Here is a 16,171-nt window from a genome sequence, read left to right as displayed (position 1 = left end):
ATAGGGGCGATGAAGGCTGGCTGTGAGGGCGGTGAGGCACAGGGAGCCCGGAGAGGCCTTGCAGACACCACGGGACGGGCTCTGGGCGCTGATGGAGCTGCGGGTGTCCCTGTTCACTGCAGGGCGGTGTTCCCGGCTGACTACGAAGGTCCGTTCTCTCTCCATCTCCGTGCTGTGGTGCCGCCGTTCTTTAAGCGGCCGCTCGCCCTGTGGAGCTGCAGCACAAAGGCCGGACTCGCGCCCTTCCCGCTGACGTCTCCCCGCCCGCTCCCCACAATGCCCCGGGCCGACAACAAAGTCCCACGTGACCGGCGGCGCGCCGAGCCCATCATGGCGTCTCCCAGCGGCTGCCGGCCGCAGCCCGGCGGGCAGGGCGGGGGCAGCATCGGAGCCGGGCCCGGAGCTCTGCGAGGCGCCGAGGAAGACGCGGAGGGGCTGTACGTGGCGGTGGAGCGCTGCCCGCTTTGCAACACGACCCGCCGCCGCCTCACCTGCGCCAAGTGCGTGCAGGGCGGGGACTTCGTCTTCTTCGACGGCCGCGACTCCGAGAGGTAGCGGAGATGGGGGGGGAGGGACGCGGCTCCGGGGCTGTGGCGGCCTGCTGCCCCGTGAGAGCGGGGAGGTCCCGCTCTGCTGCCCGGAGCCGGGAGTTCGGCGTCCCTCGGAGCTGCCCTGTGGATGGGGCCCTGTTTACAAGCGCTGCTGTGCATCGTTAGCGGCTGCTGCGAGTGATTCCTTCGGCTATTTTGGGAAGGAAACAAAGCGGGGCGATGCGGTGGAAGCTCCTCGCACCCAGCGCCCTTCACATCTGTCTGCCCGACGGCAGCGCCGTGCTGCCTCCCTCGGCTCAATGCGGCTGACCCGAGCGGCTCTTTGGGGCAGTTTTCCTGCCGTGAACTTGTCCCGTGGCTGTTTGCTGGCAGTCCGTACGATTGGGCTTCTCTTCTTTGCAGGAATAACCTCCTATGGGGTTTTATCCCCATTGCCCCCCTCCCCCCCCTTGGTCTTCTGTCCTATTATAGCCCCTGGGTTTGGTTTCTTGCTGCTCAGAGCTTTCCAGTGTGAAACACAGCCCTGCAGAGCGGCTTTGTGCTCACAAGTAAAAGGAACAGTGTAAGGAGAGTTGATTGCCGTAGAGAAGTTCGGTGTGGGGACAGTGCTTCCTAAAGCTTGGATTTCTTGTTCTTTCAAAGCTGTTGGAGTTGGTGATGGCTTAAAACTGTGCTTGAAATGCGTTATCTGTTCTGGGTCATTAACGTTTGAATGACTGATAGTAAAGTAAGGGAATCACAGCATGGCCTGGGTTGCAAAGGCCCACAGTGCTCATCCATTCCAACCCCCTGCTGTGTGCAGGGTCACCAACCAGCAGCCCAGGCTGCCCAGAGCCACATCCAGCCTGGCCTTGAATGCCTGCAGGGATGGGGCATCCACAGCCTCCTTGGGCAACCTGTTCCAGTGCGTCACCACCCTCTGGGGGGAAAACTTCCTCCTAAAGTGGGAGGAGAGAGGGAGAAGCAGCCCTCACCTCAGCAGTCAGCCTGTATTGCAGCGAGGGGTTTCCGTGTGTCCCTTGGGCAGTGAGCATGGGGTGGGAGCGACCTTTGCAGCCCTGCAGGGACAGCTGCAGGCACAGGCTGAGCACAGGCTGTGTTTGCTGGCAGCGTGCTGTGTTTGGTCACTTTATGCCTTCAAGTGGGACATGGGTTAATTTTAGCTGTGAGTTATGACCTGGATGGGGTCACAAGGGCTGTTCCAAGGAAGCTGCTTTGGGATGCACAGGGACACCCGTGCCTCCCACACTGGAGTCCTCCAGGCTGAAGGGAAGTGTTGTTGCCTCTCTCTTCTGAGAGTTAAGGAGTGTTCTGTCGTATCCAGCGACGTGGCTCTATTAGGATTTTCTTGTGTATATTTTCCCAGATGAAGATAAATATGTTAATGCTCTAACAGCAAGGATTGCTTCAGATTGCTTTTCACTGGGCTATTCGATGTGCTAAAAGCTACAGTAAGGTTGAAAATCACACCCTTTGTCTGTGAGGAGGAGCAATGGAGGAGCTGTTAAGATTAATTATTGAAACAGGACTATAATTAAAGATGAGCAGTCCGGAAATCCTGCAGTAAAATAATCGCTGACATTCTTCTTTTCATTAGCAACGTGCTGCACATTACAAAAGCATCTTGATGCTAATTTCAGCCTGGAGACTCTTTCCTTGCAGGAACTTATTCCCTCTGCCATAGGCAGAAATCCTCAGAGTCTTATCTTCCAAGCATTTGGAATTGCTTTGCTTTGTATTTCTGCATGTAATGAAAACCAAAGGCAGCAGACTTGTGGTGTCTGAACCTGCCTGATTTCTCTGGGCAAAAAGCAGTGGCTTTTTGCAGCAAAGGGGTTTTATTGGAGATACACCATGCAATGCAATTAAAAGTGGGGCAATATAAAGAAACTGAGATGTTTGCTTTAGGAGGAAGTTTTTCCCCCAGAGGGTGGTGACGCACTGGAACAGGTTGCCCAAGGAGGCTGTGGATGCCCCATCCCTGCAGGCATTCAAGGCCAGGCTGGATGTGGCTCTGGGCAGCCTGGGCTGCTGGTTGGTGACCCTGCACACAGCAGGGGGTTGGAATGGATGAGCACTGTGGGCCTTTGCAACCCAGGCCATTCTGTGATTCTATGAGAAACCTGCTGGGGGAGTTTGCAGGAGCTGCTTGGCACAGCTGCTGAAGTGCTTGGTGAGCTGGGATCTGTGTAGCCATCCACAATTGTTCCCATCTTTCATCCAAGAACTTCCTTTAGTCCCAAATTCTTGACAGATCATTCAGCTTTTTGCTAACGTGATGGACGTGATTCAGGTAATGGTGTTGAGTCAGACCCTGAGCCCATAGGAAAACAAGAACTGACAAATTTCCTTGGCTCTCCCGGTGCTGAGTGCTGTGTTTCTGGGCTGAGCTATTTCTGCCTTTAGCCCAAGGTTGGAGCTGCTGGTGGTTTGTGTTGCTGCGTGCAAACACGCACTGGTGCAACTCGTAGTGAGGAAGCACAGAAGGACACAAGGAAGGATGGACTGATGGATGCTGAGCCACCAGGCTTTGGTTGCACTGCATTCCTTGGGTGCACACATGGCCTCAGGCATCCGTACCAGCACCTGCCATTGGGTTGGTGTTGGTTTGGAAGGAGAATGGATCCTTCTGGCCTGCAGGCTGTGAAGGCAGCCCCCAGAAGTTCTGTTGTTTTAATGTTTTTAATGTGATTGCATACATTGTAAAGCCATGCTTGGGGGTCCAGGCTTTCAAATTTTGGCACTTGGAAGAGAGAAATGAAGCATTTTGAGGTTTAATGTTAAATCCAATCCATGGGGTTGAGCAGGGAGAGGTCCCAGATGCCGCCCAGCCAAACTCACTCACTGTGTAATTCTTTCTAAATGAAGCTGAGGTGTCCCTGCAATAGAGGACTGGGTGGGTTGTGTGTGAAACGTTTGACTTTTGATTAGGATGAAATTGTGAATGCTTCACGTTCCAGAGCAAAGTGTCATAGGACCGTAAAATGGTTTGGGTTGGATGGGATCTCAGAGATCATCTGGTTCCAAGTCCCTGCTGTGGGCTGGGTGCCCCGCAGGCACACATTTGAGGTGCAGGTTGGGATGGTGTTGTAGCATGGCAAGCAAAATAAGGCCTTGATGATTCTATGGAGGTGAGCAGAATGCAGCCATTGCGTATCCAAAGGAAGGAAGTGTAGGAACCCTAAAAAAAAATAGTGCTTGTTAGGAATACATAGAAAACAGCACAACTTATTACTGCTGCAGGTATGTGAGGGACTTGGATGTCATTTAGCAGCCTTGAGAGAGTACTCTCCTACATGGGACCATTACTGAGTGTAGCAAGAGGGACTGTTGCTATCCCTGGGAGGCAGATGCTGTTGAATTCCACAGGAGTTCCATACATTTAGCTGATACTTCCAAGGGTGGAAGGAATTCAGGTTTAGAGCTACCCACAAGCTCCATTCTTTGTACTGTTTCAGGCTGCTTACGATACCGTTGTGCACGATTGAAATAAAAGCATTTAATCTCTTCTAGGTTTTCAGACAAGAAAGAAAGGCTGATGCATCTTAAGACCAAACAGAGAGAATTCCAAAACCAGTAAGTAGCTGCCATGAAGTGAAAGTGAGTGAATTCCTTTCAGAAGGTCTCTCCCATTCACTGTTGCTGGAGACGGATGTGGGTCCAGATAGTCAAATAACTTTCACTCATGTTTTTCTTCCAGTGTTTTGAAGGCCATGGAAGGCAAAGAGGTAACTGATCAGCTGGTGAGTTATTCAAAGCTTCCCGTGGTTTTTAAGCTCTCTGAATTGCTGGATCACATTCTTTAGTTACATTTTACCTCGAGGGCGTTGCGTTGCTTTCCTAAAAAGCCCGTTGTAAGCAAAAGCAAAATCAGCTCTGCAGAGCATCAGTGTGCTTCATTCCTTACTGGGTATTCCTTCAACAACTTGTTGCGCTGATTGCCTTTAAGCTAAGGATTCTATCTGTGGCATTCTTCTATGCCGAAAGCAGGACGTGAAATGTTTGTGTGTTGGTCTGAGCCAACCCAGAACGTCCTGCTCCTTTTGCACCGTTGTTAATCATTAGTCAATGTGTCTGAAACGGTTTGTGCCCTATTGCTGCTGAACGTTCTTTTTCAGAGATGGAAAATAATGTCTTGCAAGATGAGGATCGAGCAGCTGAAACAGACCATTTGCAAGGAGAACGATGAGATAACAAGAAGTGAGTAGGGCCTGTGCTTTTCTAATGGGTAAAACTGCATTTCGAGGAGTGAAAGATCAATTGGTGTGGATATGAAGGCTGGCTTTTAAAAGCAGTGAATATCCAAGGCAAATCAGCGAGTGGATTGCAGCCTTTTAATGCTTGGGTGTTAATTAGCAGGCGGTAGGCATTATTCAGCTGGATGGAGATCGTTTTGCAACAGCTTAAAAAGTAAATGCTTAGCAGCCTATGCATTTGGCTTTCTCCCTAGAGATGGCTTTATTCACTGCGGCGTTCCTGATCACTTCCTCTTGATAAAGAGGAGCAAACAGCTCTGCAGCTGTTCCGGATTTCATGTAACCAGTGAGTTTTAACCCACACCTGTCTAGGAACCCCAGATTCCTGTTTGAGCGAGACCCTCATTGAAATACAGCACAAGCTGTTGAGTTGCTGACATTCAGCAGCTTCGGTCTCGAACCTGGTTAATTATTTTACACATGAGAGATTTGTGTGTCAATGTGCAGCACTCCCTGCAACCTCCATGCAAAGGTAGGGATGTGCCAAAGCACACACTGGCTGAATGACCCATAACATCCATAACAGTGAGGTGCAGGATGGTTTTGGTGTAGTAGGGAGGATGGGTAGTCACTGTAAGAAACGTATAGTAAGAAGATGAAGGAGAGGGGAGTCTATTAAGAGGAAAGTGAATTCAGCACCTTCTTGCTTCTTCTAACAAGGAAAACATGATCAGGTGTTGAATCAGATTAAATTGTACATAGTGAGAGGGCTGCAGGGCAAGGAAAGAAATCAGGCAGTTAAATATTGTTTTGGTTACGTCTGTGAGGCCTTATCAGATTCGCTGTAGGGAGCTTGAGGAACGGGCAGTGGAGAGCTAGAAAACACTTGAGGTGGAGAGGATGTCCTGGGGAATAGAATGCAAACAGCGTCTGTTGTCAGAGGGTGGATGGGGGGGGAACCTTAAACTGATGACACAGCCACCCTCTTGTAATCTTTTTACTGCTTTGTAGGGACATAGAAAATAGCAATAAGCGATGCTTGCTTTTAATAATAGGTCAGGCTGAATCGACCCCTTGTCTGGGGTCAGGTGGTGTAGTAGAGGAAGCAGGAGATGCAGTGTACCTTGTCTTTGGGCTCTGCCCCAGACATCTCACAAGCAAGCAAATAAGTATGGTCTGGATAAATATGGTCACAGAAAAACTGCATTCAGAGAGTGGTGATAATTGTCAGACCAAGGAGGTGAGACAGGCAGGGCTCCACAGGGCCTTGCTTTGCTTTGCTTCTTAAAGAAAAAGATGAAGAGGAGCAGTTTCCAGGGACCAGTTATGGAGTGAAGCTCCTCCACCTTTCTGTTCTTCTCGGAAATTAATACTCGTGTCTTCTTAATCTGCAGTTTTTACTATTTAATTGATCAGATTAATCCATGAAGTGACCTGACTCTAACCCAGCCGGCCTGCCATTGGCTCAGTAGATCCACAAGGAACTCTTGCAGTGAGCAGCCAGCATATCAGGAGCTCAACCCGGTCCTTTTTAAGGACCATATTACAAAACACAAATAGGTTCTTTCTCTTCTCTCAGATATGGCACAGCATGAATCTGAAAACTGAACAAATGGACGCGGGTGGGAGTCAGGGTGAGCACTGACATAAGGATGGGAACCGGTCTTGTGTACGTTGATGCAGGCAGAACTGCTTGGATGTTTTCTTGATTGTCTTTTCAATGGAGTATAATGTAGTTTCTTGTTTGAGCAGCAGATGCCACAAAACGTCCTTATTGTACCTCTGATCTCCTCTGCGCCTCGCAATCAAAATATATCAGAGGAACAGTGTCAGGGCTCACTGCCTGCCTTCTGTGCAAGGGGCAGTTATCCCATATCTCCATTACAGGAAAGCGAGTGCTCTGCTGCGTGCTGTAAGAGAGCGTGACTAATGCTGCTTCCTTTCAGCCATAAAAACCAACACCGAGCCGCTGGAAGGGGGCTCTTATTCAAACTAGGGTACGTTAACGTTTCTCCATGTGTATTTGGAGACATTTTCCTCTGCTTTCAAAAGACAGAGGCAGTGAAGTCACCCTCTGCAGCGCCATATGTTTGTGGAAGCATCGCTGCAGTGAATTATTTTACAGGGGAATCAGCAGATGCTCTTGCAGGAATTATTCCCAGCTCTTTGTCTGCATGGAGTAAATTTGGGCAGTCGCAGCATTTCATAAGCGTTCAAGCACATTTGCCATTTTGTGGTAATGAGAAGCCTGTGCCACTGGGATCCAAGGGCTTTACGAGGACATACGTGAGCACAAAGCCCAAAGAACATGCGTTAATAGGAGCAGTGGTGCCAGAAGTTGTGAATGGAGATGCTATCTGCTCTTGATTTTGGCTGCAAGCAGCTCATGCCTGTTTGGCCAACACCACGCAAGCATGTAGAGTCAAGCAATTTCTGTCATGATGATTACCGTAGAAGCTTAATTAAGCTGTGAAATCTTGGCTTTTCTGCTCCAAATCCAAAAATAGCTGGGTGAAAGATAGGGAGAGATTAATCCCAATGTCAGTCTCTTTGGAGCTCTTTAGGAAAGATTAAAAAGTTGTACCACTTAGCAGCTGGAGAGCGTTAATAGCGAGGCAGAGTTTTCTGCTTTAAGCCTCTGCGGATCTCGTTTGCTATAAATATTAATAAAGCTTTTCCCAGGCTGACTGCAAGTCCCTCGCAGCTCCTTTTCCAAGCTAACATCTGCCTTCACAGATGCAGAGGGGCTTCTGAGAATTAAGGAGGAGAACCAGAAGCATTACCGCAGGGCTCAGCGGCACCAGGAGAAGAAGGAGAAGATCCAGAGGCACAACCGCAAACTGGGGGACTTGGTTGAGAAAAAAACCTACGACTTGAAAACCCAGCATGAACACCTGGCGAACCTCCGCCGGACGCATATCCTGGAGCTAACGTCGGTCATATTTCCCATTGAAGAAGTAAAGACGAGCATGAGGTACAGAAGGCTTGTCCCTTTTGGGCTTGCTTTCCTTAGCTTTGAACACCCCGGTGTGAGTCGTGTGAGGCTGAGCTTAATGTTATGTCTCTCTACTATGGCTCCCTGTGAAGTCTGGTTGTGTGTCCGCCAAGTACGTTGCTGACCGTATTATTTTAAAGTAACTTAAAAACCATTCTGTTCTTCCTCGGGTGCTACAGAGATCCTGCAGATGTGTCTTCTGAGAGCGATAATGCGATGACCTCCAGCACTGTGAGCAAGCTTGCAGAAGCCAGGAGAACCACGTATCTCTCTGGGAGATGGGTGTGTGATGACCACAATGGGGACACCAGCATCAGCATCACGGGGCCTTGGATAACCCTTCCTAATAATGGAGACTACTCAGCGTATTACAACTGGGTTGAAGAGAAGAAGACTACACAAGGACCAGGTAAGGGGAGAGGTCTAGTGAGGTAGCTGGGATGCTCCAGAAGTCGTAGCTGCAAGCCTTGAGTGCCAGCAGAAGGCAGAGGGGATCAGGAGCCCGGCCCTTTGGTTCTTTCCTGGGCAAACCTGAGATAGAAGTAAAGAAACACCAGCATAGGAAGTAGCTCACTGCACTCTTGTGCAGGAAATACTCATTGGGACACAGTGCAAAGTGATAGAGAGATGAAGTGAATTATTCACAGTTTTGACATGGTTCTCATGCTGTGGATTTACCAGGAATTCCAAGAATTACTATTTTGTGCCTGTTTCTGACAGATCTCACTGTAACTGACTGGATTCAGGCAGCTCTCAGTACTGACAAATGTCATTTCCAGAGGAGACTTCAGAAATGCATTAACACACCCACCGTGTGTCATGTAAAACGAGGCTTTCCTGCTGTCTTTATTTCTTTTAGATATGGAACATAATAACCCTGCTCACACCATCAGTGCTGCATTGTGCTATGCAACTCAGCTCGTTAACACTTTGTCTCTCATACTTGATGTAAATCTTCCCAAGAAGCTCTGCAACAGGCAAGTAAATGCAAGCCTTTAAGAAGGTGAATCAATGACCGGTGCTGAATAACCTTCATTCAGTTTGGTTTTGTGAATGAAGTCATTGCTTGGAACAGCCTTTATGGTACTGGCTGACAGCTCACAGATTTTTCTTGTGCCATTTAATTTCACAGGGAGGTCCAGTAGGAATTTAGACCACAGTTAATCCTCCCTCCCTCCTTTTCTACCTCCTGAGAGCACAGACCAGCCATTCAGAAGGACAACCTTCTAACCAACTTAGTCAGCATCCTCAAATCGGAGTGAAATATGACAGTGTGTGAATAGGACTTTTCATTTTATCAGACCCTACTGTGCTTCACAAAGTGCCAGCTCAATTCAGCAGCTCTTAGTCATCCTGAGCAGCTCCGCTGCATTAAGAGATGTAAAACGAGACCTTATAATATGGTATGACAGCAGTGTAATTCTCTCCGGATTAAAACACTGGTGGGGAGCGTAACTGGCTGCCAGATATCTGGGAGTGTGTAAACCCAGCTGTGATGAAAGGCACCATTAGGTTTGTAATGCCGACACAGGGCAGATGGGACTTGTACAAAAGTAATTCAGATGAATCTATGGACTCGGTTTGTGTTCCAGGGGTTTCAGCTCTACTGCTGAGATTAAAACATCACAGAATTACAATCACAGAATCGTTAAGGTTGGAAAATACCACTGAGATCATCTCCAACCATCAGCCCATCACCACCGCACCCACTGAAGCAGCAATTGCCAGTGAGGGCAGAGTTGGTGGTGTGGGATCTCCACAGGTTTTTCTTATGCTATTATTTGGCATAAGGACAAAAAGGTTGGGAACAGGAAACGAGGCAAGATTTAAAAGGAGAACCCAAATAGTTTGTGTTGGAGCTCTGTGTGTTTGCATATGGTTCACATCGCCTGTCCTGGTGAAAGCACTGGGGCTTGGGCATGCCTTGTTTGTTGATAGAATGCTAACAGAGAATGGTGATGTGCTATTAGCTGTATTGCCACAGCGTTTTGTTGTGTGTATATATGTGTATGTGGTCCTTCAACAGTGAGTTCTGCGGGGAGAATCTCAGCAGGCACAGGTTCACGCGAGCAGTGAAGAAGCTGAATGCTAATATCCTTCACCTCTGCTTCTCTCAGGTAGGGGGAATGCAATGTGTGGATCCTTTAAATGGCTTTTAAGATATCAGCTGTGCCTGCAGGTTTCCTCCAATAACCTGTTGTCTCTTTTTCTCACCCTCTCCGTGGTAGCATGTCAATTTAGATCTGCTGCACCCACTGCATACGCTCAGGAACCTTATGTACCTGGTCAGCCCAGACACTGAGAACTTGGGCAGGTAAGAAAAGGAGCATGTCAACACAGCTGTTCCTGAATCCCCTCAGGAGTTATGATGCATTTGCAGTGCAGAACCTGCAGTGTTGCAGATGTGTCTTCAGATTTATGCTCTTTGGGTATATCCCTACTTAGTCAGCCCAAATATACAGGGAGCCAATGTAGCTTACTGTGGAAAAACGGATGTGCTTTACTGCTGCTTGTCTGCTAACAGGGAGAGGGCAAGGAACACCCAGTGAGCGAAGGGCTGTGTGCTGGAAGGGAGGTGAGAGCTACAGTGAACAGAAAGCTAAACCTGATGGGTCCCCATGATGGGAAGTAGGAAGGCAGAGCAGAGAGATGGGTCTCGTTTCTCTGTGCAGCTTACAAGAAATAGAGGCCATGCATGGCTTCGTGGTCCTGCAGAGAAGACCACAAGCAACACTGGATGCAAAGAGTCAGATCTGGGTTGAAATGAGGTGCATGCTTTTAACACAGAGATTAACTACCAGCAAGAATGGAGCGGAGAAGTTTGTTCTTTCATGGTGTCTTCCTCTCAAGGCTGGATGAGTTTCTGGAATGGCTGCGTTCATCAGGCAGGATTTGATGGGGGATGTGGGATGCAGTGGCCTTTGTTGTAGAGGAGGTCACAGCAGATGATCTAATGGTCCCTCCTGGCCTTAAACCTGATGACTCCCTTCTTCTGTTGCCTTGTTAAGCAAAATGCTGTGCCGGAGGGCAGTGCTCCCATTCCTTTCTGTATGATGAAAGAGTTTACCCCCAGTTTCTCAGCTGTCTGCAAGGTCTGCAGCAACCAGCTGTCTTCATTTTCCTTCTGACTTCTAGGCCTCCAGCTGCCTCACAGCCTCCTTCATAAGCTAATATTCTCACATATGTATCATTTTACCAGGCTTTAATTGTTTGGGTTAACATGTGCTAAATGGCTGCTTCAGGCTGCTTCTCCATGTAAGGCTGGTGAACTGCCTGCAGTTGGAGAACCACCATTAACTGTGCTAAATTCTTGCTCCTGTTTCATTGAGAGCCTGAAAGAGCTTTGTGCTTTGGAATTACATTTGTTTAACAGAGACTCTGCTTGTGGGGAACCAGCTTTCTCCTGCCTTTGTTTGCACCTGGCTTTGTCTTACAGCATCTCAAAGGCCTCTGAAACTCTGCAGGTGCTCTGGATTATCATAGAATACTTTGAGTTGGAAGGGACCCTTCAAGGCCATCTGGTCTCAGCCCCGCTGCAGTGAGCAGGGACACCCACAGCTCCATCAGGTGCTCAGAGCTCCATCCAGCCTGACCTTTGGGGGTCTGCAGGGATGGGGTACCCACCACCTGTGGGCAACCTGTGCCACTGCCTCACCACCTTTATCATAACCATTTTTTCCTCATATCTCATCTAAATCTCCCGTATTTCAGTTTGAAACCGTTTTCCCTCGTCACAACAGACTCTGCTAGAGACTCTGTCCTTTCTTATAGCCCCCCTTTAGATTTTGACTCGCCATGGGTGCAAGGCTGTGGGGACTGGGCAGTGTGCAGTTGTTTCTACTACCAGGCAGTGGCAGCAGGGAACTCAGGAGTCACTCGTAGCAGAGCTGGGTTTGGTCAGGACATCTGGAGATCTTATCCAAAGCCCCACTCAGAGCAGAATGAACTAGAACAAGCAACTGAGGACCAGCTCCCATTGGGCTCTGAGTATCTCCAGTGGTGGAGACTCCACGACCTGTCTGGGAGAACGGTGTTTCATTGCTCTCATGTCAAAAAGAACTGCAGCTCTTGCTTGAGGTGAAGTCCTGCTATGGACGGTCTCTGTTAGGGAGTTGTGCCAACCGTGCTCTGCAAGCTGTAAAGTACACCCTTCCCCTTGCTGACCTACACCCTTCCCTGCAGCAGTCTTGGCCCAGCCAAAGCTAGTGTTAAAAATCAAAGCTGTCCCGCATCAAGCTGAGATTTCCACCAGTGGAGCTGTGAGTTATCATCAATAGCTGTGTGTGTGTTTCACTATCTGCTGCCAAAGCCAAACAGCTCTTCTGCCGTTCCTGCTTTGTGGACTGGAACCCACTATCGCTTCCTTGGCCAACTGTTTTCCTTTTGCCGCTGTCACAATGCAGTTATCTCTGTATCCAGGGAGCCTCTCTGTGCCAGCTGATAAAGACAGAGGTGTTCTAACATCTGTTCAGTGCATATGACAGAGCAGGCTCCTTAGGCACACCTAGGGCTGCCCCTCTTCTATGCTGTAGCGGAAGGGCTGACAGCGTTGTGTCCATATCCACAGGTCTGGCCCTTTTGAAATCAGCGCTGACCTGGAAGACTCCATGGAGTTTGTGGACCCCAGCGCCACCGGAGAGACAGACGAGAGCGGAGACGAGCGCGTCAGCGACGAAGAGACGGACCTGGGGACAGACTGGGAGAACCTGCCGAGCCCCAGGTTCTGCGACATCCCTTCCCAGCAGGTGGAGATGCTGCAGAGCCAGAGCACGCAGGTGTCACAGCCCATTGCCAGCAGCAGTGCTGGCGGGATGATCTCCTCCGCCGCTGCCTCAGTGACCTCATGGTTTAAGGCGTACACTGGCCATCGCTAACGAGCATGGGAAAAAAGGATGACAGGATGTTGGAAGGAATCCCTCCCCAGCAATGCTGTAGTAAACCTTACATATTCAGTTAAAGTAGTGCCTGGAACAAAGAGAAGGTCAGACTTCAGTTTTGTAAACCAGAAGAACCTTTTTATCGACCCGCGATGACTGTGACGGTACCGTTCTGTAGACGAGCTGTGTTAGTTCTGACAGGTTCTGTGACGGCACTTTGTGTCTTGGTTCGGTCTGCATTGTTGGATATGAAAGGAGGAGGACCCGGCGGCCTCCAGCTCTGTTTCCTAAAGAAGAAACAGATTGTGGAGTGTTTGGATCCAAAGGAGAACAGAGGGAAGGCTGCTCAGTATTCAGTCTGGACGGTGGTGCAAATGCAATTCACGTGTTCTTAACTCCTTACAGGGTTTACGTTTGTGCGTTTTAAATCTGTCTTGCATAATGCAAAAAATGCATATTTCTGATGATTCCTTTTCTTTCTCATTCAGGATGTGACAGATATGCATTTTTAACATGTTTTCTAATCTCTGTTGCCATATTTTTTTTAGTACGGAGTATCAGCGTGGACAGGAATTCACACAGCAAGTTGCTCTTCAGGTTTGAGTGTGGATCTTGACCTGGTTTTGCTGTATGAAACTGGTTTGTTCCGTGCTGTTTCCACCCATCAGTAGTCTGCAAGTTCCGTGCTGTGCTCTCCAGGCACGATGCTCTTTATACTCTTGATACCACACACCAAAGAAACACTGGATCTTCTCTTAGCTAGACCCACATCTGCCGCCGTTGTTGCAATAACACTCATCAGTTACACCGTGTTGCCACTTCTAATATCAGAAAAACCCTCATTTCAAGCTAGCTTTGTGAAGTCCTTTGTTCTACACAGTACGTGCATTTTAAACCCTATTCTGTTTTGTGTTGCTGGTGGGTTTTTCTTTCTGTTCTTCTTTGCTGATTGCCAAGGAGCTGATTTCATCTCACTGCTGCAGCGCTGCTCCCAGGGCAGCAGGGTGTGCTCACAGAACCATAGGAGGTGTGATATTGACAGGGGTTTGCTAAGGACTGCTCCTCCACTTCCTCTGCCTTGCGGGATGCATCGCTTAAAGATGGTTTTGCTCAGTGAGGCTTCCACTGTCTGGTTTATATTTTACACCGCTGGGATGTTGCACGTCTCTGCGGGCATTTGTGTGAAATCATCCTCACATCCCCCCCAGGTGGAAGATTTCAGTCTTCCCTGTTGAAGCAGCTGGGAATTCAAGCGAAGCACATAGAGGCAGTATCCTTATGTGTGGTGGAAGGGCAGCAGCAGCAACCCCAGTGAGCTCTGTGCCCAGTGTACATCCCAGCTCTGTCCTACACAGCAGCTCTTGGTCTTTGGGATGGGAATCCATTGGGGGTTTCTTGAAACCAAAGACCCTTAACTCTGCACTAACAGCCTGTGTGCTGTTCTACAAGGACACCCAAATTAGGTTCTTTATGGGAAGCAGTTAAGCAAACAGAACGAACCCACCTTGATTACTGCAGTCTTGGCCCCACTGCCTACTTTCCCCTTAGAAGCTGTTGGTGTCTGAGCAGCCAGCACCCACCAGTGCCCTATTGCTTTTAACATTGCACACCCCATCCTGCTTCCCTATTTATTTTGCATCGGACTCCACCTACAGATATATTTTTACTACACATTTCAATCAGTCTCTCATTGCTGCCTTTGTGTATGTAGAGCCCTAACGGCCGGGCCATGGTTCTGTTTGTATGCTGTCATTTATGTATTCCGGGGGGGAAAAAGCCACCACCACCACCACACCTTCTGAAGCCATATCTGTATTTTAACCATGGTGTTTTCCAAGTAATTTATTTGCAGCCATGTCACAGAGTGCGCAGTGTGACACTGCAAGGGTGCGAATGCATCCAGACAGATCCTTTCAAGGGACGTTTTTGTAACAGAATAGAGTGTTGTTTTTGAAGTGTTTTGCACGTGTGTAGCTAAGGGAGAGTTACATGTGTCCAAACCTTGAGTGCAATCAATGGGATTCGTTTTCTAGGTTGTTTGGGAGGGGTGGGGGGAGGGAGGGAAGCACTGTCTGCTCATTGGAGGTGCCTGAAGGCAGCCAGCAGAGCAGTTGGTGCAGGGTGAGGGCAGCAGTTCCAGCTCAAGCCCAGCCCCTGCAGCTGGGTTTGGCCATGACAACTTCCCCATGAGATGGAACTAAATACGATTTTGTTTTTGTTTTCTTTTCTAAGTTTTATTGTATCATTGCAATAAATCTTTAACAGTAATTTTTTTTTAAGTGGTAGAATTGTCACTTCTTTGTGGTTTGAAATGCAATGGGGCTACACAACAATTCCCAGCCTCCAAAGCATCTCACAGGCAGCAGCCCTGCTACAGTGCAATTGGAGAGTAGTAACATGCATGTAAACTGATGTACCATGTGAGCTCAGAGCTGCTGCCCAAGCTCAGTGCTGGTTTTCCCTTGCCAAGTGCAAGTGGTGAACATCAGATTTGTGCTCTGGGCTGTGCCAGCTAGTTGGGAAAGCTATGAGAAGGAAACCACTGTGTATCCTGCCCAGAGGGCTGAATGATGGAGAATCACAGAATCATTCAGGTTGCAAAAGACCTCTGAGATCCCAGAGTCCAACCATCTTTCCATCACCACTCTGCCCACAGCCCACATACTCAAAGCAAAGCTGTGTTCAGCACAGAGCGCTGCAGGTGCTCATTCTGTGAGCTCACATTTAAGAGCAGTGCTATGCAGCAGGGCTCATTCCAGGAACTGATGGATAAAGCAGCTTGGGAGGGCACGGAGCGAACCGCTCTGCCTTTAACTGCTGCAAGGAACAAACAGATCCCACTGTTGTTATTGTCTTCTCACTTCCCCCCCCAGTGGCCTTGGCCAGTGAAGGGGACCAGAATCTCACAGGCCGTTCTAAGCAAAATGACCTCACTGGTCCCTTATCTAGTTACAAAATATTTCCCTCTGCTGCTTCTATTTCAGCCCAGCAGTGACTTTCCACACCACCATCAGTGCCGCCCATTTATCTCCACTTTTCCAGAGTCCTGGGTGGGGGGCAGGAAAGTCCTTTCTTTTCCCTCTTCCTTAATTGAAATGAATGTGTGGCCTTTGATCCCAACAGCTGCTTTGACAAGATTTCAACCCGAGGGCAGCACTGCTCATCCCAGCCCTGCACCCCCCCATTATGAACCCAACTCACAACTGCCCAGGAGATGCTGCTTCTCCTCCCTCACAACTGCCCCTCCATGCAGCTTTCTGATCTCCTTCCCCATGGCTGGCACCACAAGGGACTTAAAAGCACCCAGGTGTAGCTACAGCAAGAACAGCAGCATCCCTTACAAAGCTGGGCACAGGCTGCCAGGGCTCTGCATTTTCTTGCACAGAAATGCATCATAAATAGCAAACCAAAGCCTCCTGCCCATCCCTTCGTGGGCACTGCTGATCCCAGGGATGGCCATATCAGCTCTGAGGTGGGGCTGGTCCACCTGCAGTGCTGCCTTCCAGGTGCCCATCCTTGTTCCAGGACAGGTGGAGGGATCAACGCAGAAGG

General features: G+C 49.0%; 1 protein-coding gene across 1 annotated transcript; it reads left to right on the top strand.

The window, feature by feature from the left end:
* Nucleotides 1-158: 158 nt before the first annotated feature.
* ATG14 (autophagy related 14) lies at nucleotides 159-14,902 on the top strand. Its single transcript, XM_072338634.1, has 10 exons — nucleotides 159-551; nucleotides 4,065-4,127; nucleotides 4,252-4,294; nucleotides 4,670-4,751; nucleotides 7,484-7,721; nucleotides 7,922-8,151; nucleotides 8,602-8,719; nucleotides 9,769-9,859; nucleotides 9,971-10,056; nucleotides 12,310-14,902. Exons 1-10 carry the CDS (start codon nucleotides 277-279, stop codon nucleotides 12,614-12,616), a joined length of 1,533 nt encoding a protein of 510 aa, XP_072194735.1. The 5' UTR covers nucleotides 159-276; the 3' UTR covers nucleotides 12,617-14,902.
* Nucleotides 14,903-16,171: the final 1,269 nt, after the last annotated feature.

Source organism: Excalfactoria chinensis, chromosome 5 (genome assembly GCF_039878825.1).
Source record: "Excalfactoria chinensis isolate bCotChi1 chromosome 5, bCotChi1.hap2, whole genome shotgun sequence".
NCBI classification, from domain to species: Eukaryota; Metazoa; Chordata; class Aves; order Galliformes; family Phasianidae; genus Excalfactoria; species Excalfactoria chinensis.
Note: the sequence above shows the minus strand (reverse complement) of the source record. Positions and strands in the feature narration are given on the sequence as shown.

Coding starts and splice junctions, on each gene's coding strand:
- ATG14 (XM_072338634.1), top strand. CDS start 277: ATGCCCCGGGCCGACAACAAAGTCCCACGTGACCGGCGGCGCGCCGAG. Junction 552..4,064: donor GACGGCCGCGACTCCGAGAG/GTAGCGGAGATG, acceptor AATCTCTTCTAG/GTTTTCAGACAAGAAAGAAA. Junction 4,752..7,483: donor GAACGATGAGATAACAAGAA/GTGAGTAGGGCC, acceptor CTGCCTTCACAG/ATGCAGAGGGGCTTCTGAGA.